General features: G+C 35.1%; 2 protein-coding genes across 2 annotated transcripts in view; both read left to right on the forward strand.

Moving 5' to 3' along the window:
• Window positions 1-18101, forward strand: part of cercam (cerebral endothelial cell adhesion molecule) — a 69597-nt gene extending 51496 nt beyond the window's left edge. Inside the window, exon 12 of the mRNA XM_073829362.1 lies at window positions 16989-18101. Within this exon, the coding sequence (XP_073685463.1) occupies window positions 16989-17223 (235 nt within the window). The 3' untranslated portion in view covers window positions 17224-18101. The remainder of the gene's footprint in view (window positions 1-16988) is intronic.
• A 5658-nt stretch (window positions 18102-23759) lies between these two features.
• The window catches only part of sardh (sarcosine dehydrogenase), an 89446-nt gene continuing 85453 nt past the window's right edge, over window positions 23760-27752 (forward strand). The window contains exons 1-2 of the mRNA XM_073829308.1: window positions 23760-23908; window positions 26151-26477. Of these exons, the coding sequence (XP_073685409.1) occupies window positions 26156-26477 (322 nt within the window). The 5' untranslated portion in view covers window positions 23760-23908; window positions 26151-26155. The remainder of the gene's footprint in view (window positions 23909-26150; window positions 26478-27752) is intronic.

Genomic DNA, 27752 nt, shown 5'->3' on the forward strand with positions numbered 1-27752 from the left:
AATGACATTTAAGCAGAAGTGGTGGACGTAAAGCAAGCAATAATAACATTTTGTTATCATCATGAATCATGTTCTTATCATCATCAGAGTATAGGGAAAATTTTGCATATTGGTTCACAGTTGGCATTTATCTGAAGTCCTTGCATTGATTGCATTTAATTAAAGCAACATTATATTTGGTCAGTCTGATCTTGAGGCCTTAGAGATGTTAAATTGTGAAGATCTTGAGTTTTCAGTAAAGGGCATATCCGTGGTGGCCTGACAAAGTTTGATGTTTCTGCATAGACATAGAAGTGGTTATAACTTAGCCATAAAATGTATGATCTGCCACAAAATTCACAGGTTTGGTAAGAGTCCTGGCCTGAAGACACCTAAAGACTAATATTCAGATATTATCATAGCGCCACTTGTTGGCAGCAGGATATATCATATCTTTCACTAACTCAAACATACCAAGGTCAATCTGCACCAAACTTCATATGTTTGATAATAGTGATGGCCTGAACACATCTACATGCCAATAATTAGTTACAGGCATAGCGCCACCATCTGGCAGCGGCAAGTTTGGCACATTTAAATGACTTATGACATATTTTTTCTATATTTACTGTATTAAAAGCATACTGCCCACTGTTTGCTGATTTCCTGAAGCCACCGGTCGGCGGTGAGCCCAGGTGCGAGGGCCCGTTCATCGCTGCTCGCAGCTTTAATTAGGGCCCGAGCCCAAAAGGGCGAAGGCCCTATTGTTCTTCTAAGGGTTATTATTAGGGCCCGAGCCCAGAATGGGCGAAGGCCCTATTGTTTTTCTAAGGATTATTATTATTATTATTATTATTATTATTATTATTTCATCAATGTTTTGGGTCATTTCGGGGCCCTTAACATACACGAAAACTCTTGAAACTTTGCACACACATTGGAAACTGCGGCCATCAGGGCCGGACAAACTTTGACATGGGGGGGTCACCTGGGGGGGGCGTGGCACAGCGTTAAAAATTTTTACTTTTGAGGGACTCTGGAGCACACACCGGTTGACCTACATTTATCAAAATTCATACACATATAGACCTCATCGGGCTGAACAACTTTCATGCTCAAAGTCAGTGCTTCGCCCAACAGGAAGTCAGCTATTCAGGGATGTCTAAAAAGCGCATGCAATGGAATTTGATATACTCCTCCTAGGTGTATCCACCGATGGCCACCGAACTCGGTCAGCATGATCTCAAGACATTGGAGACGCAAAATTGCCAGCGGAATTTTGATATTTCGAACGGTTTGGCCGTGGCGGGGCGACAAAGTTATGGCGAGAAATGAGAAACAGGAAGTGTCTAATAACTTTAACACACTTTGTCTGATTTTGACCAAACTTCAGCAGTTTGTTCATCGTCTGATGCCAATCACAGAGATGTGACTATTATGAGTTAAAGTTATAGCGCCACCAACTGGCAGCAGAAAGCGCAACGTTTTCTAAATGCTTTTAAATCAGCCTCTTAATTTTACTCAATTTGCTTGAAACTTCATCCCAATAATGCCGAAACACGGCCGATGAGAATCTGTGAAGGGCAATATCGATAACTTTTATCATGTTGCCATGGCAACGTGTCAAACTTTAACTTTAGTTTTTTGCGTTTTCGAGCCACTTAAAATACTTGGAATTTCATGAAACTCAACACACACATCTGTATTAATGATATTTAGACACTGATAAAAGCCCATAAATGGGCGTGGAGGAGGCACTCTATAGCGCCACCTTTTGACAAAAGTTGGGGGTTTAGTTTTGCCTACAGTCACCAAACTCGGTACATATATTGGTCTCATCAAGCCGGACAACTTTCTAATTAACACTTATTAGCTATAATAAACAAGAAGTTGGCTATTTTTATTTGAATGTGGATTTTTGGAAAAATCAGGCTGTAAATAAAATCATACTAAACAAAGCAGAAACAAGAAGTTCACACCAAACTTTGTCAACATGATAAGAATATACTCAAAATGCTAAATTGTGAGCGGATTTTGGATATCTTGAACGGTGTTGATGTGGTGATTTTTTAAAAGTCACAGTAAAAAAAGTTGCATAAATTTTTCTATATCTTTAAAGTGCCTAATACCAACTCTTCAAAACTTTGTATATATGAAGAACAAATCATTCTTAGAAAATACGCTTGGTATCAAAATTGTATCATGCTCAGAGGCCCCAAAAACATTAAAAGTATCCAGAAGTGAGAGAGGGAGAAATGAAGACTGTAATACAAGGGATGAACACCAGAGGTCCTCGTATGATAAGGAATATTTTTACCTCTAATCCTATTCTGTTCATTCTCAATGTGCAACAAAGAAACGAATGCATAGATTTATTTGGAGTTGTTATGTACTGTACTGTCACAATAATTTTACCTATTTTTAAAATAAACACTAAAAAGCATAAAAAAATTAGTTATTTTTTTAATGAAAAATTATGAAATGTTTTGTTTGTCTCTCACTGATTTGGTAACACTTTCTATGAAGCCCCTATTATAAGGGTATTTCTAAGGCATTATAATGAACGCATAATGCATTATAAAAAAACGTATATTATATCATCCAATGAATATTCATAACAACAATTATCATACATTATAATACTTAAATATTAGAGGTTATAACTTTTAAGATTATGATTATTTATAACACACAGTAGACACCATTTTAAACCTACTTCATTTGTAATGGACTATATCACATTAGATTTATTTTTTACATTATATTCTATTCTATTGACTATTAACAACTAACTCTCACCAACTAACACTCCTTACAGTGTAGACTTAGTTTAATGTTAGGCTAAGTAGAAGGTTCATGTTCTTGCAAAGTTACTTATAATCAGTTTGTCTTTTGGGGAACTGTCTAAATACAGTGTTAGCATATATTTACCACAACAAATAATAATTACTGCTAGCTGACATGCAGTTGCAGAGTTACTTATAAAAAGCTGTCTAACGGGTACCATCAAAATAATTAAACTGATCATGTTATACATTCATCTGATCTGATACCTGATCTTATGGCTATTTGAGAATTATTATTATTATTACTTATAAGTGATCTTTGTATGCTTTAAGTAAAGTGACATCAGTAAGATGGCAAAATATGAGACTTATACATTATAACTATGAGGAGGTAATCATACTCATAAAAGCTATAATAAAAAAAAATTCTAATACATTAAAACTGTTCTTATGAATGCTCATGAGATGATACAACATATAAGGTTTTTTATAATTTGTTATGCATTCATTATAATGCCTTAAGAATACCCTCATAATGTATTATTAATACATGAACCCACAAATATTTTTAACAAATATAAATAAATGTACTAATGTACCTTTTAATAATATATGAATACTTTTTTTTAGCTTAATATTAATTAACATTAATAAATGCTATTTAATTATTGTTCATGTTAACTAATATAGTTAATGTTAACAAATTAAACTGGATGTCAAAATTTTAAATATTGTGTGTATGTGTCTGTGTGTTAATTTTAATTAACCCTTTCAATTCTGTAAACTTTAAATCCAAAGTGGCAGAGGGTTACTGTGAATGCATGTGCCAAATGGGCACCGTTTTCCTGATGCTATCGGGATGGTGACTGCGCATATGGCGAGGGCCCGGTCATCGCTGCTTGCAGCTTTAATTTTTTTTTTTTTTTTTTTTTTTCTTTTTTTCAACCTTCCGGGCACTTTTGGGGGCCTTAACATACTCAAAAACTCTTGAAAATTTGCACACACGTCGGAATCTGCGGCCATCAGGACGCCAAAGAGGCTGGGACCCGGGCGTGGTTCAGGGCCTCTACAGCGCCCCCTGGAACACAGTTTGAAAACTTGATGTACTGCGCACACATACTTGCATGTATTGATATGAAACTCGGTACACATATAGATCTCACTGAGCCAAACAACTTTTGTACTCTATGTCATGGGCTCCACGCAACAGGAAGTGAGATATTTAGGGCTGTTTAAAAAGCGCATGCTCTGGAATTTAACGTACTCCTCCCAGGAATTCCATGGGATTGTCACCAAACTCGGTCAGCATGATCTCAAGACATTGGGGACGCTAAATTGCGAGGAGATTTTTGATATCTCGAACGGTTTGGCCGTGGCAAGGCGACAAAGTTATGGCGAGAAATGAGAAACAGGAAGTGTCTAATAACTGTTGACCACATTGCCTGATTCTGATGAAACTTCACCAGTTTGTTCGTTGTATGATGCCGATTCCATAAATGTGACTATTATGAGTCAAAGTTATAGCGCCACCAACTGGCAGCAGGAAGTGTGTCATTTTCAAAATGCTTTGATATCAGCCTCTTAATTTTACTCGATTTTCTTTAAACTTCATCAAAATCATGTCAAAACACGGCCGATAAGAATATGTAAAGGGGTCGATGATAAATCGAATGCTGTTGCCATGGCAACATGTCAAACTTTAAAATTAGATTCCTGTCTTTTCGAGGCAGTTAACATGCTTAGAATTTCATGAAACTCAACACACACATCAATATTTATGATAGTTAGACACTGGCAAAAGGTCATAAATGGGCGTGGAGCAGGCACTCTATAGCGCCATCTTTTGACAAAAGTTGGGGGGTTAGTTTTTCCTACAGTCACTAAACTCTGTATATATATAAATCTCATCAATTTGGACAACTTTCTAAATCAAACTCATTAGCTGAGACCAACAGGAAGCCGGCTATTTTGATTTGAATGTGGATTTTTGGAAAAATCAGGCTGTAAACAAATGCACACTACTTCTAAGAACAACCAGCTGTTCACACCAAACTTTTTTAACATGAAGAGAATATTCTGAAGATGTTAAATTGCGACCGGATTTTGGATATCTTGAACGGTGTGGACGTGGTGATTTTTTAAAGATATAGTAAAAAATATTTTTATATCTTTAAAGTGCAGCATCCAAACTCTTTAAAACTTTTTTCACACAGAGATCTAATCATTCTGAGCAAGTGCTGGAAATAAAAAATGTATACAAGCTTCTATGAATTAAAGAAAATTTAAAAAATAACTCAGAAACCTGCTGTCACTCTGGTGAATGTCTCTACAGTATGTGTGTGCGTTCAGTCAGGCACAGAGAAGCTCATTATTGCAGGGGGGAGGGGTGAGAGGCAGAGAGGGTGACAGAGTAGAGAGCCATCCTACAGACCATCTTTGAACAAAATGCACATACTGTATGTAGTGTAATTACATAAATATGTCTGATCTTTGAGAGTCTGATATTTTGAGAAAATATAAAGGGTCACTAAGTCTTTCATTGTTCATTTTTTGCAGTTGTTGTTTTTTATTTATTTTTTACTTAACTGTACCATGAACTTGTCCTATTCAGTCACATAGCAAAAGATTAAGAAAAATACAACTTTTTAGCATGATCAATTTATCTTCATTGATAGACAATATTTACATAGTGTTATTTATTGAATATAAAATAATAATAATAAAAAATTAAGACAAACTTTGACAACAAAACAAACGTTACTGTTATCTCTTCAAAACATCTGAAAACCATAATTTTAAGATCAGTTATATATATGTATCACCCCGTTAAAATACTCAACTTGATTTTTAAAGATATTTTGAAAGAATGAAGCGTTTATAGAGCACTTTATTGTGTATTGCTGTACACCCACATGAACTGTGTTCATGTTCATGTTAATTCACAGTACATAAACTTTATATGAATACTTTTTTTAGCTTAATATTAATTAACATTAATAAATGCTATTTATTTATTGGTCATGTTAACTGATATAGTTAATTTTAACAAATGAAACTGGATGGCAACATTTTATATTTTGTGTGTATGTGTCTGTGTGTTGATTTTAAAGTGTAACCCTTTCAATTCTGTAAACTTAAAATCCAAACTAGCAGATGGTTACTGTGAATGCATGTGCCAACTGGGCACCGTCTTCCTTATTGATTCTTAGTTATGACAACAATTGATTTTATACAAAAATATATTATACAAAAATTGTACAGATAGGTAACAATGACATTTAAGCAGAAGTGGTGGATATAAAGGAAGCAATAATAACATTTTGCTATCATCATGAATTACATGTTCTTATTTGTAGCATACTGGTTCACAGTTGGCATCTATCTGAAGTCCTTGCATTGATTGCATTTAATTAAATCAACATTATATTTGGTCAGTCTGATCTTGAGGCCTTAGAGATGTTAAATTGTGAAGATCTTGAGTTTTCATTAAAGGGCATGTCCGTGGTGGCCTGACAAAGTTTGATGTTTCTGCATAGACATAGAAGTGGTTATAACTTAGCCTGAAAATGTCTGATCTGCCACAAAATTCACAGGTTTGGTAAGAGTCCTGGCCTGAAGACACCTAAAGACCAATATTCAGATATTATCATAGCGCCACCTGTTGGCAGCAGGATATCTCATATATTTCACTAACTCAAACACACCAAGGTCAATCTGCACCAAACTTCATATGTTTGATAATAGTGCTGGCCTGAACACATCTACATGTCAATAATCAGTTATAGGCATAGCGCCACCAGCTGGCAGCAGCAATTTTGGCACATTTAAATGACTTATGACATATTTTTTCTATATTTACTGTATTAAAAGCATACTGCCCACCGATTGCTGTTTTCCTGAAGCCACCGGTCGGCGGTGAGCCCGGGTGCGAGGGCCCGTTCATCGCTGCTCGCAGCTTTAATTGTTTTTTGTTTTTTTATTTTTATTTTTTTTCAACCGTTGGGGCACTTTTGGGGGCCTTAACATACTCAAAAACTCTTGAAAATTTGCACACACGTCGGAATCTGCCGTCGTCCGGACGCCACAGAGGCTGGGACCCGGGCGTGGTTCAGGGCCTCTACAGCGCCCCCTGGAACACAGTTTGAAAACTTGATGTACTGCGCACACATACTTGCGCGTATTGATATGAAACTCGGTACACATATAGAACTCATCGAGCTGAACAACTTTTGTACTCTATGTCATGGGCTCCACGCAACAGGAAGTGAGATATTTAGGGCTGTTTAAAAAGCGCATGCTCTGGAATTTAACGTACTCCTCCCAGGAATTCCATGGGATTGTCACCAAACTCGGTCAGCATGATCTCAAGACATTGGGGATGCTAAATTGCGAGGAGATTTTTGATATCTCGAACGGTTTGGCCGTGGCAAGGCGACAAAGTTATGGCGAGAAATGAGAAACAGGAAGTGTCTAATAACTGTTGCACACATTGCCTGATTCTGATCAAACTTCACCAGTTTGTTCCTTGTATGATGCCGATTCCATAAATGTGACTATTATGAGTCAAAGTTATAGCGCCACCAACTGGCAGCAGGAAACGTGTCATTTTCAAAATGCTTTGAAATCAGCCTCTTAATTTTAATCGATTTTCTTTAAACTTCATCAAAATCATGTCAAAACACGGCCAATAAGAATATGTAAAGGGGTCGATGATAAATCAAATGCTGTTGCCATGGCAACGTGTCAAACTTTAAAATTACATTCCTGTCTTTTCGAGGCAGATAACATGCTTAGAATTTCATGAAACTCAACACACACATCAATATTAATGATAGTTAGACACTGGCAAAAGGTCATAAATGGGCGTGGAGCAGGCACTCTATAGCGCCATCTTTTGACAAAAGTTGGGGGGTTAGTTTTTCCTACAGTCACCAAGCTCTGTACATATATTAATCTCATCAATCTGGACAACTTTCTAAATCAAACTCATTAGCTAAGACCAACAGAAAGCCGGCTATTTTGATTTGAAGGTGGATTTTTTGAAAAATCAGGTAGTAAACAAATTCACACTACTCCTAAGAACAACCAGCTGTTCACACCAAACTTTTTTAACATGAAGAGAAGATTCTGAAGATGTTAAATTGCGAGCGGATTTTGGATATCTCGAACGGTGTTGACGTGGTGATTTTTTAAAGATGTAGTAAAAAACATAACCCTAATTTTTTATATCTTTAAAGTGCAGCATCCAAACTCTTTAAAACTTTTTTCACACAGAGATCTAATCATTCTGAGCAAGTGCTGGAAATATAAATTTTATACAAGCTTCAATGAATTAAAGAAAATTAAAAAAATAACTCAGAAACCTGCTGTCACTCTGGTGAATGTCTCTAAAGTATGTGTGTGCGTTCAGTCAGGCACAGAGAAGCTCATTATTGCAGGGGGGAGGGGTAAGAGGCAGAGAGGGTGACAGAGTAGAGAGCCATCCTACAAACCATCTTTGAACAAAAAATGCATGTACTGTATGTAGTGTAATTACATAAATATGTCTGATCTTTGAGAGTCTGATATTTTGAGAAAATATAAAGGGTCACTAAGTCTTTCATTGTTCGTATTTTGCAGTTGTTGTTTTTTATTTATTTTTTACTTAACTGTACCATGAACTTGTCCTATTCAGTCACATAGCAAAAGATTTAAAAAAATACAACTTTTTAGCATGATCAATTTATCTTCATTGATAGACAATATTTACATAGTGTTATTTATTGAATATAAAATAATAATAATAAAAAATTAAGACAAACTTTGACAACAAAACAAACGTTACTGTTATCTCTTCAAAACATCTGAAAACCATAATTTTAAGATCAGTTATATATATATATGTATCACCCCGTTAAAATACTCAACTTGATTTTTAAAGATATTTTGAAAGAATGAAGCGTTTATAGAGCACTTTATTGTGTATTGCTGTACACCCACATGAACTGTGTTCATGTTCATGTTAATTCACAGTACATAAACTATATATGAATACTTTTTTAGCTTAATATTAATTAACATTAATAAATGCTATTTATTTATTGGTCGTGTTAACTAATATAGTTAATTTTAACAAATGAAACTGGATGGCAACATTTTATATTTTGTGTGTATGTGTCTGTGTGTTGGTTTTAAAGTCTAACCCTTTCAATTCTGTAAACTTTAAATCCAAACTAGCAGAGGGTTACTGTGAATATTGATTCTTAGTTATGTAGCGCTTAAGAGTGCTGTCTTGTAACAGGAGGAGTTACCAGCAAAGCAATATCCACACAAAACTTGTACAGATAGGTAACAATGACATTTAAGCAGAAGTGGTGGACGTAAAGCAAGCAATAATAACATTTTATTATCATCATGAATCATGTTCTAATCATCATCATCAGAGTATAGGGAAAATTTTGCATATTGGTTCACAGTTGGCATTATCTGAAGTCCTTGCATTGATTGCATTTAATTAAATCAACATTATATTTGGTCAGTCTGATCTTGAGGCCTTAGAGATGTTAAATTGTGAAGATCTTGAGTTTTCATTGAGTTGTTATAACTTAGCCATAAAATGTCTGATCTGCCACAAAATTCACAGGTTTGGTAAGAGTCCTGGCCTGAAGACACCTAAAGGCCAATATTCAGATATTATCATAGCGCCACTTGTTGGCAGCAGGATATATCATATCTTTCACTAACTCAAACATACCAAGGTCAATCTGCACCAAACTTCATATGTTTGATAATAGTGCTGGCCTGAACACATCTACATGCCAATAATCAGTTATAGGCATAGCGCCACCATCTGGCAGCGGCAAGTTTGGCACATTTAAATGACTTATGACATATTTTTTCTATATTTACTGTTTTAAAAGCATACTGCCCACCGTTTGCTGATTTCCTGAAGCCACCGGTCGGCGGTGAGCCCAGGTGCGAGGGCCCGTTCATCGCTGCTCGCAGCTTTAATTATTATTATTATTATTATTATTATTATTATTATTATTTTTTTTTCAATGTTTTGGGGGATTTCGGGGGCCTTAACATACACGAAAACTCTTGAAACTTTGCACACACATTGGAACCTGCGGCCATCAGGGCCGGACAGACTTTGACATGGGGGGGTCACCTGGGGGGGGCATGGCACAGCGTTAAAAATTGCGACTTTTGAAGGGCTCTGGAGCGCACAACGTTTGACCTACAGTCATCAAAATTCATACACATATAGACCTCATCGGGCCGAACAAATTTCACACTCATAGTCCATGCTTCGCCAAACAGGAAGTCGGCTATTCAGGGATGTCTAAAAAGTGCATGCAATGGAATTTGAAATACTCCTACTAGGCCTTTCCACCGATGGCCACCAAACTCAGTCAGCATGATCTCAAGACATTGGGGACGCAAAATTGCCAGGGAATTTTTGATATCTCGAACGGTTTGACCGTGACGGGGCGACAAATTTATGGCGAGAAATGAGAAACAGGAAGTGCCTAATAACTTTGACATACTTTGTCTGATTTTGACCAAACTTCAGCAGTTTGTTCACCGTCTGATGCCGATCACAGAGATGTGACTATTATGAGTCAAAGTTATAGCGCCACCAACTGGCAGCAGAAAGCGTGACGTTTTTGAAACGCTTTAAACTCAGCCTCTTAATTTTACTCAATTTGCTTCAAACTTCATCACAATAATGTCAAAACACGACCGATAAGAATCTGTGAAGGGCGTTATCCATAACTTTTATCATGTTGCCATGGCAACGTGTCAAACTTTAACTTTAGTTTTTTGTGTTTTTGAGCCACTTAAAATGCTTAGAATTTCATGAAACTCAACACACACATCTGTATTAATGACAGTTAAACACTGATAAAAGCCCATAAATGGGCGTGGAGCAGGCGCTCCATAGCGCCACCTTTTGACAAAAGTTGGGGGGTTACTTTGTCCTACAGTCACCAAACTCGGTACATATATTGGACTCATCAAGCCGGACAACTTTCTAATTTACACCCATTAGCTACGACCAACAGGAAGTCAGCTATTTTTATTTAAATATGGATTTTTGGAAAAATCAAGCTGTGGAATTTGAAATACTCCTCCTAGACCTTTCCACCGATGGCCACCAAACTCGGTCAACATGATCTCAAGATATTGGGAATGCAAAATTGCCAGGGGATTTTTGCTATCTCGAACGGTTTGGCCGTGGCAGGGCGACAAATTATGGCGAGAAATGAGAAACAGGAAATGTCTAATAATTTTGACACACTTTATCTGATTTTGACCAAACTTAAGCAGTTTGTTCGTCGTATGATACCGATCACAGAGATGTGACTATTATGAGTCAAAGTTATAGCGCCACCAACTGGCAGCAGGAAGTGTGTTGCTTGCAAAACGCTTTTAAATCAACCTCTTAATTTTACTCAATTTGCTTCAAACTTCATCAGAATAATATCAAAACACGGCCGATGAGAATCTGTGAAGGGGTCCTTGATACATCAAATGCTGTTGCCATGGCAACATGTCAAACTTTAACATTTGTTTCCTGTGTTTTTAAATATAGCTGTGAATAAATTCATATCACTCATAGCAGAATCAGACAGTTCACACCAAACTTTGTCAACATGATGCCAAGATACTGAAGATGTTAAATTGTGAACGGCTTTGGGACATCTTGAACGGTGTTGATGTGGTGATTTATGAAAGTAACAATAAAAAAGATGAAGAGTTATTTTCATATATCTTTAAATTGCATTATTCTAACTCATCAAAACTTTTTACATATAAAGAACAAGAAATTCTTAGGAAATACGTGTAGTTTCAAAATGTTATCATGCTCAGAGGCCCCAAAAACATTAAAAGTGTCACATAAATTTGTCAGATTAAAGCTCTAATACCAGGGATGAACACTAGAGGTCCTCATAAGATAAGGAATCGTTTGACCTCTAATGCTATTTAGCTCATTCTCAGTGTATAAGAATGAAAATAATCCATAGAATCAGTTGATATAGACTGTACTGTCAGTGTACTTTTACATAATTATTTTGTATAGGTGCTTAAAGAGCATTAAAATCTTTTTTTAATCTTTTAAGGAAAAATTATATGATTTATATACATATATACAATCTCACTGATAGAATAAAAAATATTATAAGTATGACACTATACTGCTCAGTTCACTTAATTAGAATGAGAAACAAATACATCAACTAAGTAAATATGTATTTATTTTTAATATATTTGTTTATAATTATTTCACAGATGCTTATAGATCATTAAAATAATATAAAAAAATGGATGTAGATCATAAAACATGGTAACTATTTAAAATAGGGTCTCTTTTGTTAACATTGTTTAATGAACTAACAAACACGAACGAACAACGGACAATATATTTGTACTCGATTTTATTCAAACTTCATCAGAATAATGTAAAAACACGGCCGAGTCTGTAAAGGCGCCCCTGATGCATCAAATGCTGTTGCCATGGCAAATAAATAAAAATAAAAAATACATTCAAATATTTGTTTCCTGTGTTTTTGAGGCAGATAGCGTGCCTAGAATTTCATTTCCCATTTTCAATTTTCAATGATTTATTATATATTTAAAGTGCAGCATCCTAACTCTTTGAAACTTTTTTCATACAAATAACTATTCATTCTGATTAAACACAGTTCATTTAATAATTATATAAAACTCCACGAATGAAAGAAAATTAAAAAACAAATCTGATCTCACTCTGCTCTGCACTCTATGTGTGTGTTTGTGTGGTAAGTGGCTGAGTGTAAGGAGGTGGGATGGGTGGTAAGAGAAAGAGTCAGACAGGAGGAGAGACAGTTAGGGTTAGTCCAAAGGGTTATTGTGAATGCATGTGCCAACTGGGCACCGTTTTCCTGATGCTATTGGGATGGCGACTGCCAGACGGCGAGGGCCCGGTCAACGCTGCTTGCAGCTTTAATTTGTTTTTTTTTTTTTTTTTTTTTTTTTTTTTCAACCGTTGGGGCACTTTTGGGGGCCTTAACATACTCAAAAACTCTTGAAAATTTGCACACACGTTGGAATCTGCCGTCGTCCGGACGCCACAGAGGCTGGGACCCGGGCGTGGTTCAGGGCATCTACAGCGCCCCCTGGAACACAGTTTGAAAACTTGATGTACTGCGCACACATACTTGCACGTACTCATATGAAACTCGGTACACATATAGATCTCATCGAGCTGAACAACTTTTGTACTCTATGTCATGGGCTCCACGCAACAGGAAGTGAGATATTTAGGGCTGTTTAAAAAGCGCATGCTCTGGAATTTAACGTACTCCTCCCAGGAATTCCATGGGATTGTCACCAAACTCGGTCAGCATGATCACAAGACATTGGGGATGCTAAATTGCGAGGAGATTTTTGATATCTCGAACGGTTTGGCCGTGGCAAGGCGACAAAGTTATGGCGAGAAATGAGAAACAGGAAGTGTCTAATAACTGTTGCACACATTGCCTGATTCTGATGAAACTTCACCAGTTTGTTCCTTGTATGATGCCGATTCCATAAATGTGACTATTATGAGTTAAAGTTATAGCGCCACCAACTGGCAGCAGGAAACGTGTCATTTTCAAAATGCTTTGAAATCAGCCACTTAATTTTACTCGATTTTCTTTAAACTTCATCAAAATCATGTCAAAACACGGCCGATAAGAATATGTAAAGGGGTCGATGATAAATCAAATGCTGTTGCCATGGCAACGTGACAAACTTTAAAATTACATTCCTGTCTTTTCGAGGCAGATAACATGCTTAGAATTTCATGAAACTCAACACACACATCAATATTAATGATAATTAGACACTGGCAAAAGGTCATAAATGGGCGTGGAGCAGGCACTCTATAGCGCCATCTTTTGACAAAAGTTGGGGGGTTAGTTTTTCCTACAGTCACCAAACTCTGTACATATATTGTTCTCATCAATCTGGACAACTTTCTAAATCAAACTCATTAGCTAAGACCAACAGAAAGCCGGCTATTTTGATTTGAAGGTGGATTTTTTGAAAAATCAGGTAGTAAACAAATTCACACTACTCCTAAGAACAACCAGCTGTTCACACCAAACTTTTTTAACATGAAGAGAAGATTCTGAAGATGTTAAATTGCGAGCGGATTTTGGATATCTCGAACGGTGTTGACGTGGTGATTTTTTAAAGATATAGTAAAAAACATAACCCTAATTTTTTATATCTTTAAAGTGCAGCATCCAAACTCTTTAAAACTTTTTTCACACAGAGATCTAATCATTCTGAGCAAGTGCTGGAAATATTAATTTTACACAAGCTTCAATGAATTAAAGAAAATTAAAAAAATAACTCAGAAACCTGCTGTCACTCTGGTGAATGTCTCTACAGTATGTGTGTGCGTTCAGTCAGGCACAGAGAAGCTCATTATTGCAGGGGGGAGGGGTGAGAGGCAGAGAGGGTGACAGAGTAGAGATCCATCCTACAGACCATCTTTGAACAAAAAATGCACATATGTATTTTAATTACATAAATATGTCTGATCTTTGAGAGTCTGATATTTTGAGAAAATATAAAGGGTCACTTAGTCTTTCATTGTTCGTATTTTGCAGTTGTTGTTTTTTATTTATTTTTTACTTAACTGTACCATGAACTTGTCCTATTCAGTCACATAGCAAAAGATTAAAAAAAATACAACTTTTTAGCATGATCAATTTATCTTCATTGATAGACAATATTTACATAGTGTTATTTATTGAATATAAAATAATGAAAAATTATGACAAACTTTGACAACAAAACAAACGTTACTGTTAATTTCTTCAAAACATCTGAAAACCATAATTTTAAGATCAGTTATAAATATATATATCACCCCGTTAAAATACTCAACTTGATTTTTAAAGATATTTTGAAAGAATGAAGAGTTTATAGAGCACTTTATTGTGTATTGCTGTACACCCACATGAACTGTGTTCATGTTCATGTTAATTCACAGTACATAAACTTTATATGAATACTTTTTTTAGCTTAATATTAATTAACATTAATAAATGCTATTTATTTATTGGTCATGTTAACTAATATAGTTAATTTTAACAAATGAAACTGGATGGCAACATTTTATATTTTGTGTGTATGTGTCTGTGTGTTGATTTTAAAGTGTAACCCTTTCAATTCTGTAAACTTAAAATCCAAACTAGCAGAGGATTACTGTGAATGCATGTGCCAACTGGGCACCGTCTTCCTTATTGATTCTTAGTTATGTAGCACTTAAGAGTGATGTCTTATAACAGGAGTCACCAGCAAAGCAATATCCACACAAAAATTGTACAGATAGGTAACGATGACATTTAAGCAGAAGTGGTGGATGTAAAGGAAGCAATAATAACATTTTGCTATCATCATGAATCATGTTCTTATCATCATTTGTAGCATACTGGTTCACAGTTGGCATTTATCTGAAGTCCTTGCATTGATTGCATTTAGTTAAATCAACATTATATTTGGTCAGTCTGATCTTGAAGCCTTAGAGATGTTAAATTGTGAAGATCTTGAGTTTTCATTAAAGGGCATGTCCGTGGTGGCCTGACAAAGTTTGATGTTTCTGCATAGACATAGAAGTTGTTATAACTTAGCCTGAAAATGTCTGATCTGCCACAAAATTCACAGGTTTGGTAAGAGTCCTGGCCTGAAGACACCTAAAGACCAATATTCAGATATTATCATAGCGCCACCTGTTGGCAGCAGGATATCTCATATATTTCACTAACTCAAACATACCAAGGTCAATCTGCACCAAACTTCATATGTTTGATAATAGTGCTGGCCTGAACACATCTACATGGCAATAATCAGTTATAGGCATAGCGCCACCAGCTGGCAGCGGCAAGTTTGGCACATTTAAGTGACTTTGACATATTTCTCCTACATTTACTGTATTAAAAGCATACTGCCCACCGTTTGCTGATTTCCTGAAGCCACCGGTCGGCGGTGAGCCCGGGTGCGAGGGCCCGTTCATCGCTGCTCGCAGCTTTAATATTATATTTATTATATTGCTCATACCGAGGGGTAGGATTTTTTTAACAGCAGGATAAAATATGGATATAGTCTAAATACATATAGTATAAGTATTATATTATTAAGCAATAAGGTACGAGAGGCCGTGCTGTATCATGAATAAATCACGGCTGAAGGGCGTTGTTAGGCACGACGCGAAGCCTCAAGTACCTTATTGCTTTTATAAAACGGTTACCACACAATAAAAATATTAAAATCAAAAATATATATTAATTTATATATATTAAGTTGTACGTTTTTCATAAAGTAAAATCATTAACTGCCTTCCGCTGTAAAAAGTAGTCCCTAACTGCTGCAGCTGTGTTTACGTTGCTAAGGGTGGTTGCTAAGGGGGTTCAATGATACACAAAACCGTTGAGTGAAGCGGTCATAGCAGTGCCGTATCATGAATACGACACAGCTGCTGACCAATCAGAATTGAGGAATGGAACTAACCGTTTTATAATTAGATATATTGCTTACACCAATGGTTAGGGATTTTAAAAATATATTCTATAGTGTAATTTCCATAATATTTTATTTAATTTGATTATGTACATTATTTATATTGCTTAAAAGTATGGTTAAGGACTTCTTTTTAATCGTGATAAATTATGGATTTCTGTATATTAATAAAGATTGAAAAATTATAATAAAATAGGATAAAATAATTTACACACACACACACACACACACACACACACACACACAGACACACAGATTATATATTATATTATTGCTTACACTTATGGTTAGAGATTTTTTAATATTATATAGCATAAATTCCATAAGATTCTATTTTATGTATTTATTATGTATGTATATATGTATGTATACATGATTTATATTGTATTGTTTATATTTATGTAAATTATGTATTTATATATATTAATAAATATAAAAAAATTATAATAAAATAGGATATATATATATATATATATATATATATATATATATATATATATACACAGTATTGTTTTGTTTTTAGGACAACTTTTGATCCACTTCAAATGTTGACTACTGTATATATATTATATATTATATACAAATATTCGTTATCTATTATCTAAAGCCTATAATCATAGGAGTTCAAGCTACTGAAGAGTTTAGTGACTAAAACGGTTGTATTTTGTTGTTTTCTCTTAATAGTGAGGACTACAAATCCCATTTTCCCAACCGGAATCTGATGGCGTACTCCACACACCCCCTTCTGGTGCAGCCCTGCCATTACGCCGGGGACCCGGAGTGGTTGAGCGACACAGAGACGTCCACACTGTGGGATGACGACAACGTGCGCACAGACTGGAGGGGCTCACATAAAACTCTGAAGGGTTATCAGCCACCGGCCGGCCTGCAGAGCGCCACCTACAAGGATGAGTTGTGAAGTACAATCCCAAAGCCACAGAAATGGCATAAATGGCCATTTTCTAACTAGTGAGCAGCTCTTTATAAGGGCAAATGTCTCTCATCATGGAGACCAAAAACTGTGGAAGAGACGAGGGAGACCTGGGACTTTCACTCTGCAACAACAAAATCAGTATTTTTCTTGTTTTCCAGTAAAAATATCTAAATATCTTTAACAAAACACATTTACGTACATAGTAAAATGAAATATATTTATATAAAAGATATTAAGACATGTTTTCAGACAATATGTACTGAATCTTGTTTTAAGCACAAGTCTAAGAAGGAAAAAATTTGAAAATCATGTTAAAAATAGAAAATATATTTTTAATGGAAAACAACCTGTAAGGGGAATAGGGTGCAATAGATCTGATGATATTTGACCTCTTGTTTTTATAGTTTCATTATATATTTGAGTTGTTTTTTTTTTGTCCATCTTTTGGTACGGATTAAGCAAATTTCGCATTTTTATTAGGTTGTTTTTCTCTATTAACTATACAAAAAGGACATTTGATAGCTTTTCTGGAAATGGTGCATTAGAATTTTCATTACTGGATTTTTTCCGGAGTTTAAAGAGCTGTCGTAAGGACTTTCATGCTCAGACAATCGAACAAAGAGCTTAGTGTATATTTGAAATGGTGTGTGATGAGTTTTCTAATTTGGTGCATTTTTGCTGTTCATGTTGAATTTCTCTCTTCCCATCATAATCATTCGTTCTTATTTATTTCTCTTCCCTGTCTTATTCCCTTCTGTGTCTCTCTAAACTGAACAGCAGGACCAAATGAAATGACATGATAAGAGTGCACAGCAATTTGGTTGTTTTAGAAATATAAAATAAATAATTGAAAAATGACAACATTGAATGTCAGTTGCCTGTACTTTATGCTTAATCAAGAATTTAAGAAACAGTATTTGATCTCCAAAGCCATTTTTAAATGGCTTTCTAACCACAGTGTGTTTTAAATCTCGCATCAATTAATAGAAATAAATTCCCAAAGTATTATGTCTATTATTTATAAAAGTTAAATCCGTCTCTCAGACAAAGAATAAACACAGAGGCAGTAAAGCCATAGTTAGGCCTAGAATATAATAGAGTGTTATTTAAAAAGACTAAGTTAATTTACTTACACATTCTTGAAAGTAATTTCAATTCCGTTCCAGCAGGGACATGAAGACTTCTTTAAATCCATCTGCTAGTCCACTGCAGTTCTATCGCCATCTATTGGTTACAGTACAAAATTACAACAAACGCAATTTTGGTTTCCTTGAATGGCCACGTTTTGAGAGTTTTTATTTCAAATTATTTTCTATTCACAAAAATCTTTTTAGAAGCACATTTAAAAAAAAGAAAAGAAACAGATGTAGGTGACGGCACAGGATTGCTATGGTTAATTAACATTAAACAATTCATTACATGAAATAAAGTGAACATTAACTGAAATAAAATACAAATCCTCTTTTTCGTTATAGTTAAGTTCGTAAGTTGAAAGTACTAAAATAACTAAAGTTAAACTTTCGTCCAGCTTTTGGTCTCATCCGCGTTCAGCTATTTCTAGCTGTACAAAACAGCTTGTGTTGCTGCTTGATATTGAAAATTGGTGTGTCTTATAATATTAATTAATGTATTATCTTAACTATGAACACACTGGTTTGTAGAGCAAACTGTTTTACTGTTTACTGCATGTTGTTAGTCTTCACGTTTTTTCCCTATAGCAACTGATGAACCGGAATTCTCGCCCATAGGCTTAGTTCCGCATTGAAGAATGTAAAATAATAATAATAATAATAGAAATGACAAAAAATATGGAGCCCCTGAAGGGACAAAAACAACAAAATGAAGATTTTCATGTGCGTGTGAGAAACTATTGCACGCTCGCAAGAAACTTCTACCTGCTCACAAGAAATTTTGCATGTACATGAGCAACTTATTGCTAGCTTACGCATTACAGTTTCTGGTTGCAAACAGAACAGCAGGACCAAATGAAATAACACTGAAATTTTGCGTGTGCATGAGACAATTTGGTTGTATTTTTAAATGAAAAAAAAAAGCAAAAAATAAAAATTATGATTCAAAAGATTGGATGTGTTGGATGTACTTTACGCTTAAACAAGCATTTAAGAAACAGTAATTGATCTCGAAACCCATTTTATATGGCTTTCTAACCAAACAAGGAAACACATTGTGTTTTCAATCTATAGATATATCCTAATAGAAATAAATTCCCAAAAAACAGCTTGTTTTGCTGCTTGATTTTGCAATTTGGTGTTTTTCCATATTATTTAAATGTATTATCTTAATTATGTATTGCAAATAGTTTTACCTCTAACTGCACGTTGTCATTCTTCTCATTATTTCCCTATAGCACCTGATGAACTGGAAGTCTCGCCCATAGGCTTACTTCCATGAAAAAAAAGTTAATAAATAAATAATAATATTAATAGAAATGGGGCATTTGCAAAAAAAGCTTACGCATTACATTTTCCGGTTGCAAACTGAACCGCTGGACCAAATGAAATGACATGATAAGAGTGCACAGCAATTTGGTATGCCCAAAATTATTCATACCCCTGGCAAATTCTGACTTAAAGTTATTTTTATTCAACCAGCAAGTTTTTTTTTTTTTTTTTTTTTTTTTTTTACCGGAAATGATACAGGCTTCTCCCAAAAGATAATAAGACAATGTACAAGAGGCATCATTGTGGGGAAAACAATTCTCGCTTTTATTTACATTTGAACAAAAAGTGGCATGTCCAAAATTATTCATACCCTTTGCAAACTGTCACAGTCTGTGGGAAAATCCAAAGTTCTATACCATTCCAAATAGTCCAAGCTGTTCTAAAGCATCCTAATTACCCTGATTCATTGGGAACAGCTGTTTTAATCAACTCAACAGGTGAAAAACAGAAGCTCTCTGCTGTTGGTTTGTGGACAGTCATGGCTAAGACAAAGGAGCTAACTGAGGACCTGCGGCTGCACATTGTGGCTGCTCACAAGTCAGGAAAGGGTTATAAGACCATATATAAATGTTTTGAAGTTCCACTGGCTACAGTGCAAAGTATTATTAAAAAATACAAGAAGTTCAGCACTGTGAAAAATCTCAGAGGACGTGATCGGAAGCCAAAGGTGACACCTGTGCTGGCCAGGAGGATAGTGAGAGAGGTCAAAAAGAATCCAAGGATCACCACCAAGGCCATCCTAATGAATCTGGGCTCTGCTGGTGGCAACATCTCAAGGCAAACAGTCCAACAGACACTGCACACCGCTGGGTTCCACGAACGCAGACCAAGGAGGACACCACTTCTCCAGATAAGACACACAAAAGCCCACTTGGCCTTTACAAATGCTCATCTGGACAAAGAGGAAGACTTCTGGTCTTCTGTTTTATGGTCAGATGAAACAAAAATTGAATTGTTTGGCCACAATGATGTAGCCTTCATTTGGCATAAAAAAGGAGAAGCCTTCAACCCTAAGAACACCATCCTCACTGTCAAACACGGTGGTGGGAACCTAATGTTTTGGGGGTGTTTTTCAGCCGGTGGACCAGGGAACCTAATCACAGTAAACAGCACCATGAAAAAGGAGCAATACATCAAAATTCTCAACAACAACATCAGGCAGTCTGCAGAGAAACTTATCCTTGGGCACCAGTGGACATTTCAGCATGACAACGACCCAAAACACACAGCAAAAGTGGTGAAGAAATGGTTAGCAGACAAAAACATTAATGTTTTGCAGTGGCCCAGCCAGAGTCCTGACTTAAATCCAATTGAGAATCTGTGGAGGGAGCTAAAGATCAGGACGATGGCAAGGAGACCCTCCAACCTGAAAGAGTTGGAGCTCATGGCACTTTTTGTTCAAATGTAAATAAAAGATGAATAATAATTTTTTCCACAATGATGCGTCTTGTACATCGTCTTATTATCTTCTGGGAGATGTCTGTGTCATTTCTAATAAAAAAAAAAAAATTTGCTGGTTGAATAAAAGTAACTTTAAGTCAGAATTTGCCAGGGGTATGAATAATTTCAGGCTTGACTGTATATAATTTAAAATGACAACACTGGATGTCAGTTTCATGTACTTAATGCTTAAACAAGCATTTAAGAAACAGTATTTAATATTATATTAAACATTTTATATTTAATGTAAAAAATAATAATAATTTAATTTAATTTAATAATAATAGAAATTACAAAAATACGGAGCCCCCAAAAGGACATTTACAAACCAAAAAAGACTTTTTCATGTGCACGAGAAACTTTTTGCATGCTCACGAGAATTTTTTGCAAGCTCACGCATTACAGTTTTCAACTTGCTTCAGTTCTGCCATCCATGCTCTTGTTTTCTTCTTTGTAAGATGGAAGAAGTAACTCAAATAACGCGAAAGCTTGCAAAAACTTTCTCATGTGCACACAAAAGTTTCTTGTGAGCACACAATAGTTTTTCGTTAGTATGTGGAAGTTACATATAAGCACGCGTAAGTGTCTTGTGCGGACGTAAAAATCTTTTTTATTCTTGCAAATGTCCCTCTATGCGCTCTGTACAAAAATAACCAAAAAAAAGAAAAAGAAAAAATGAACTAAAATTACATTAAAAACATACAGTTTGTATCAACAATACTAAAATAACACGGATGATGGTGAATTTATAGTACATACAGTAGCTTGTATGCAAAGTTTACAAATGTCTGAAATATTTTTAAATCCAAGTGACCTGAGATTATTCAGAAGACCATTCAAATTTAATGAGATCGATGAGCAAATACACTTCTAAGTGTTTTCAGCTCCACATAAATTGGCAAGCATCACACCAGTTCCTTCAAACAGTAAGTACAGGAAACAATCAATACAACAATAAATGATTTAAAAAATAAAACATTTGCAGGATATAGAAGCTCTTGTTAATGATACAGAATCCTTAGTCAAATATTACAGTTCTACTGAGTTACTCTTTTATGATATAACTGTCTCTCTCACAATATTGAAGTGTTAAATGTCCAGATTGATACATGATTTATTTAGATCAGTGTGCAGGAATTATGTAACAGTTCAGGTGTAAGTCTAAAGGTTCAGCGTCTGTAAGAATGACATTTCTAAACACCTTCTTCAGCTGAATGTGTTTCCTCTCATGACCCCAGTGAACCCTATTTAAAAAAACAACAGCAAAATGGCACTGCATCTGGACTCACATTGGAGAGTTCATTCTGAAATGAAACAATCAATGGCTTTGCAATGATTATTGCACAGAAGCAGCAGTTTGAAATGTCTAATCAGATGCTTCTGATCTTCTGTCTGTGTAGTATCTGATACATGCCAAATAGCTGGAGCATTGGCCAATGTCTGCAAATGCCTTAAATAGCATTTTAAAACCATTTGAAATTATCTGAATGAATGAAAACAGTAATATTGTGGGTGTTGTCACTGATATGCTTCTTTCATTGCTACATCCGTGTGTTGTCCTACAGTCTATGGTGTTGTCATATTGCCTTGAATGGGGGTGGGGCTCTCAAAACCTCCTCTGATTGGTTGTCTTAGATAGGCAAGGTTTGTGTGTGCACGTGTATGTCTGAAACAGAGTTTCCAAGCTCTCCAGAATGTTTTTTGGGCTTGTATATAGAAATAGGTCAGCCAATAATGGTCAAAGTTTATGGTAAACTATCTGGAAAACATGGTTGTTATTCTGTCTTAAACAAAAGTGACTCGGAACTCGTGACTCGTGTCTGTGAAATTTAGATTTAAACACTCAAAAAAAAAAAAAAAAAAAAAAAAATTATAGTAAACATAACTCATTCCTAAAATGTATTTATCATGAAATTAAAAATCTAATTGGTCCCTACTGACACCAATGTTATACAGCATATTTATGTGTGTTTTATAATGTATGTTTGAAATCTAAATCTTTCACCACCTTGTTTTAAGAGATATATCCCATTATATTTCTCATGTTATGCTCATCTATGTTTTCCAGGACCAATGAAGCCTCATATAACTCAGAATCCTATAACAGTAGAGCAGATGTCTGAGATCAACCTTTCTGCTCTAATTGTGATCTGCTCTGAGGGAAAACTGACAGCTGAGTCTCCATTTGCCATTTAACACATAAACCTATAGAGATATGTACATGTATAAATCAACATAAAGCTATTTAAAAAATATCCTAAACTTTTAAATCTCGTCTTTTTGCACATTTATAGTTGTAAAAATGCTTAAAATCTATGTTAAGTAATTATGCATTGTCATTAGCCTGTATACATTTGCATGAAAAATAAATAAATAAATATTGCATTATTATTATTATTATTAACTTTTTATTATTAACTTTTTATTATTTTCACAAATACAAAAAAAAATATTATTATTATATATTAAAATAATTAAAAGATAATAAAATCAAAAAACATTAAATAATATTTATTTCTTCCTGCCCACAACATACCATTGGTTCCACTGTCAGACTGAACCTACTACAAATTTGCTGTGTGGTGGGTGGAGAGTTTACACTAGGGTTAACATGTCTATTTGCCAGCTTGCAACCAATGGATCCGAGCTGCAGGCAATAGGACGTTAAGCTGTAGTGTGCACTAAACAGCACACGTTCACAACAGCAAAACCATTTCTTGTGTTTTATTTGTTTATTTTTCCCCCAAGTGGATTTATTCATCTGACAGGTAAGCAATGCATGCATTGTTCTGGAACTCTGAAAAACCCTCAGGCTGCCTCAAAACCTTGCCTAGACAGCATTTCTAAAATGACAGACTCCTTTTCTGATATTTTGAAACATTAAGTTAAACTGACTGAAAACGTATATAGAGAAAAAGTCACTTTTTAACCCAATTTGGACGTTTCACACTTGTAATATTAAATCTGAATTTGGAAATCCGAATTAACCAGGCGAATTGTTTAACAAGAAGACAACCAACCGCACCTCAGTACTTCGTGCACTTTGTACTATGTTCGCCCGAAATATTTTTAGTATCTAAGGTAAAGTTAAAAAGTTATGTCGCTTGTGCTTTTTTAAATGATAATACTAAAATCTACAACGCTTTTATAGACTGACGGTCAAATCGCGTGTTATACCTGTCTGAAACCCATCCATTGTTCTTAATGCAAATGCAACATAGTTTGCAAACCCCTTCCCAAATCCTCTAATCCATCGTGAAGTATGAAATCTGTAGCAACTTAAATGTGGGTCGCTTTTGTAGCTTGTCGTCAGACACGTTCTCCGTTTGTTTGACTCTTTCACTTCATCCGCAGTTCTGAAGTTCGCCACAGCACACAGCTGTGTTCGTCCACATGCCCAGTCAGCAAACAGCCATATTTGAGCACCAGTTGCTCTGTTTATGAACACATCTAACAGCAGTCTCACATTGTTAAAGAAGCAGTTAACAAACAGAGGACTTACGCTCTTTCAGTAAGTTTTATACATATAGGTAAGCGACATAAACGTGAAGTTGCTACTGAATTACTGACCTACTTCACACGCTGCTTGCTTTATGGTCTTGTTTACAGTGTGTTTATTTTTCAGTGAATGCCATCTGTTTTACAAAACGTCTGAATTGTGATTGAAATGTTGGCTGTTTTGCACATTGTTATTATTTATTTAGTTGTCAAAGTAGTTGACACTCATCGTGTTTGCATTGCATAGCCTACGTTGAGAATTGCAAAAATGTTTTAGCATATATTTTGCATCTTATTCTGCAAAGACAAGTTTCTCCTTATTTCTATTTTACTGGTTTTGTTGAACAACGCTGGTAGGCTAATTTTTCTGTATTAAAATCATTTAACATGACAGTTGAACTAAGACTCTTATTAGAGTAACATAAGCTGACTCACATGGTGATTATATGCTGAATAGCCTACTAGTAAAATGATCATAATGAACTAAATGTTAAGAATTGGATATTGAGAAATAATACATTTAGCATTGCTTACAAGTGAATTCATTAATAAATAAATTAGTAAATAAAATAAAGAAATAATTAGATGTCTATTTTTAATAAACCAATTAAAATTGCAGCTTGGATCAGGATGTATAAAAAAGTTTTTATTAACATAAAAGGTGACCCTGGACCACAAAACCAGTCATAAGGGTCCATTTTTTTTTAAAACTGAGATTAATATGTAACATGGAAACTGAATAAATAAGCGTTCCATTGATGTGAGGTTTGTTAGGATATGACAATATATGGCTTAGATACAACTATTTGAAAATCTGAGGGTGCAAAAAATCAAAATATGGAAAAAATTGCCTTTATAGTTGTCCAAATAAATTTCATTAAATTACAAATTAAGTTTAGATATATTTAAGGTAGGAAATTAGCAAAATATCTTAATGGAACTGGAACATGATCTTTACGTAATGATTTTTAGCATAAAAGGAAATTTGATAATTTTGATCCAAACATTGTATTTTTGGCTATTGCTACAAATATACCTGTGCTACTTAAGACTGATTTTGTGGTCCAGGGTCACATATATGTGTGTATACTGTGTATATTTATTATGCATATATAAATACACACACATACAGCGTATATTTTGAAAATATGTACATGTATATAATAACATTCATATGATTGATAATATAAAATTATTTTTAATATATAATGTATACATGCATGTGTGTGTATTTATATGTACATAATAAATTTGCACACACACACATATTATGTAAACCAAAAATATGTTGGATGCGATTAATCACAATTAATCATTTGACAGCAGTAATTAATACATTATTTTTTTTTAATGGGCAGATGTTTCTGCTATGTCAGATACTGATATAGAATATAAATAAATACATTTAATTTGACATAAAATTGGGCCCAGCACTGAGCCCTGAGGAACTCCTTTACAGTTTATTAAAATTTCATAATAAAAGTATGTGTTTATGGTCTTGTACTGTTGCAGAGGCCATGGCCTTCTTGGGAACAGCAGCACGGAGAGTGATAGCATGCCGACAGCCCCTCTCACCCCTCTGCCGTGCCACCAGCCGCTGCTATAGCTCCCAGTCTACGCACACCACAGAGAAGAGCGTCCCCTATGAGAAGACCCTCAAACAAGAGGATGGCCTCAGTGGACCCACCAAACCCCTGCCAAAGTCTGCAGATGTTGTGGTGATTGGAGGAGGAAGCCTGGGTTGCCAGACGCTCTACCACTTGTGTAAATTGGGCATGACCAATGTGGTTCTACTGGAGAGGGACAGATTGACTGCAGGCACTACCTGGCACACGGCAGGTATTGCACTTTGTTTTGTCTTGCTTTGTGTAAGAGGAGATTTATTTTCTGTGCTCCAAAAATGCAAAATGTATAGGCAGAAGCACATCAGTTTTGCTTCAGAAATTAACCTTGGTTGCATATGCATAGTGGATAATTTCATGTCAATTCAACCAGTGGTCCCCGACTCAAATTTTTTGATTTTGATAATATTTATTCTGAAGAAAGATAGACATGTATAATGATGAAAACCAAAATATTAAATGTCATGGATGAATATTTACTTATAATGCACTATTTTGTAGAGGGGGGACAAAATGGCAATTTTCACTTGAGATTCAGAGTCAAATTACAAGGGGGTAAAATTACTTCAGAAAAATGGCAGCATCTTGATGTTTTTTTTTACACAGTGATTGGTGTTTTGTTAGTATAATCTGCTGACTTTAGCAATCTGTGTTGGATTATGTGCCAGTGGTGACCATTCAAAACTAGGGAAACAGCACTTTTCAAGTTTTTCTCCAAAGATTGCAAGCCTGTAACTCAAGAAGTATTAAAGATATCTTAATGCCCTTTTAGATATTGGGTCTTAACAAACTTTCCTTTTGGCATCTTTATTTTTAAGGCCCTATGAGATCCAGTTCGAGAGATATTGGAATTTTAATATTGCGAGTAAATCATTAAAATGTACACATTTTCAGCGGTCGAAAACCAAACGTGGGTCAATTTGTAAAAATATTTCTTTTTTTTTTAAGAGGAATGTCTGAAGATCAAATATTGTTGAAACTAGAGTTGTTTTGATAGTTTTGATAGAGGGAAACAAGACACAATTCTAATTTCAACATTTATTTCTTCTTCTGACATTGTTCTTAAAATAAAATAAGTTTCAGCTGACTACAAAGTGACCAACATTTGGTTTTCAATCTGGACATGTAGCCTTATTGAGATCCCCATATCTCTGGGTCTGAATGATGTAGGGCCTTGAAAATGAAGGATCCAAAAGAAAAGTTTATTAACAACTAGAATCTAAAATTATTCTGTCATATCTGTATTACTTCTTGAGTTATAGGCACGCAAACTTTGGAGTAAAAGCTTGAAAAGTGCTGTTTCCCCATTTTTGAATGGTCACCATTGGCACGTAATGCAACAAAGATGGCTAAAGTCAATAGACTTTACTAAAAGAACTACATCTCTGTGTAAAAATAATATTACGATGATGCCATTTTTCAAAGTCATTTTTACCCCCCTGTAACTTGACTTTGAATCTCAGGTGGAAATTTTCATTTTGATCTACCTCTA

The sequence above is a fragment of the Garra rufa genome, chromosome 23 (assembly GCF_049309525.1).
Source record: "Garra rufa chromosome 23, GarRuf1.0, whole genome shotgun sequence".
In the NCBI taxonomy this organism is placed as follows: domain Eukaryota; kingdom Metazoa; phylum Chordata; class Actinopteri; order Cypriniformes; family Cyprinidae; genus Garra; species Garra rufa.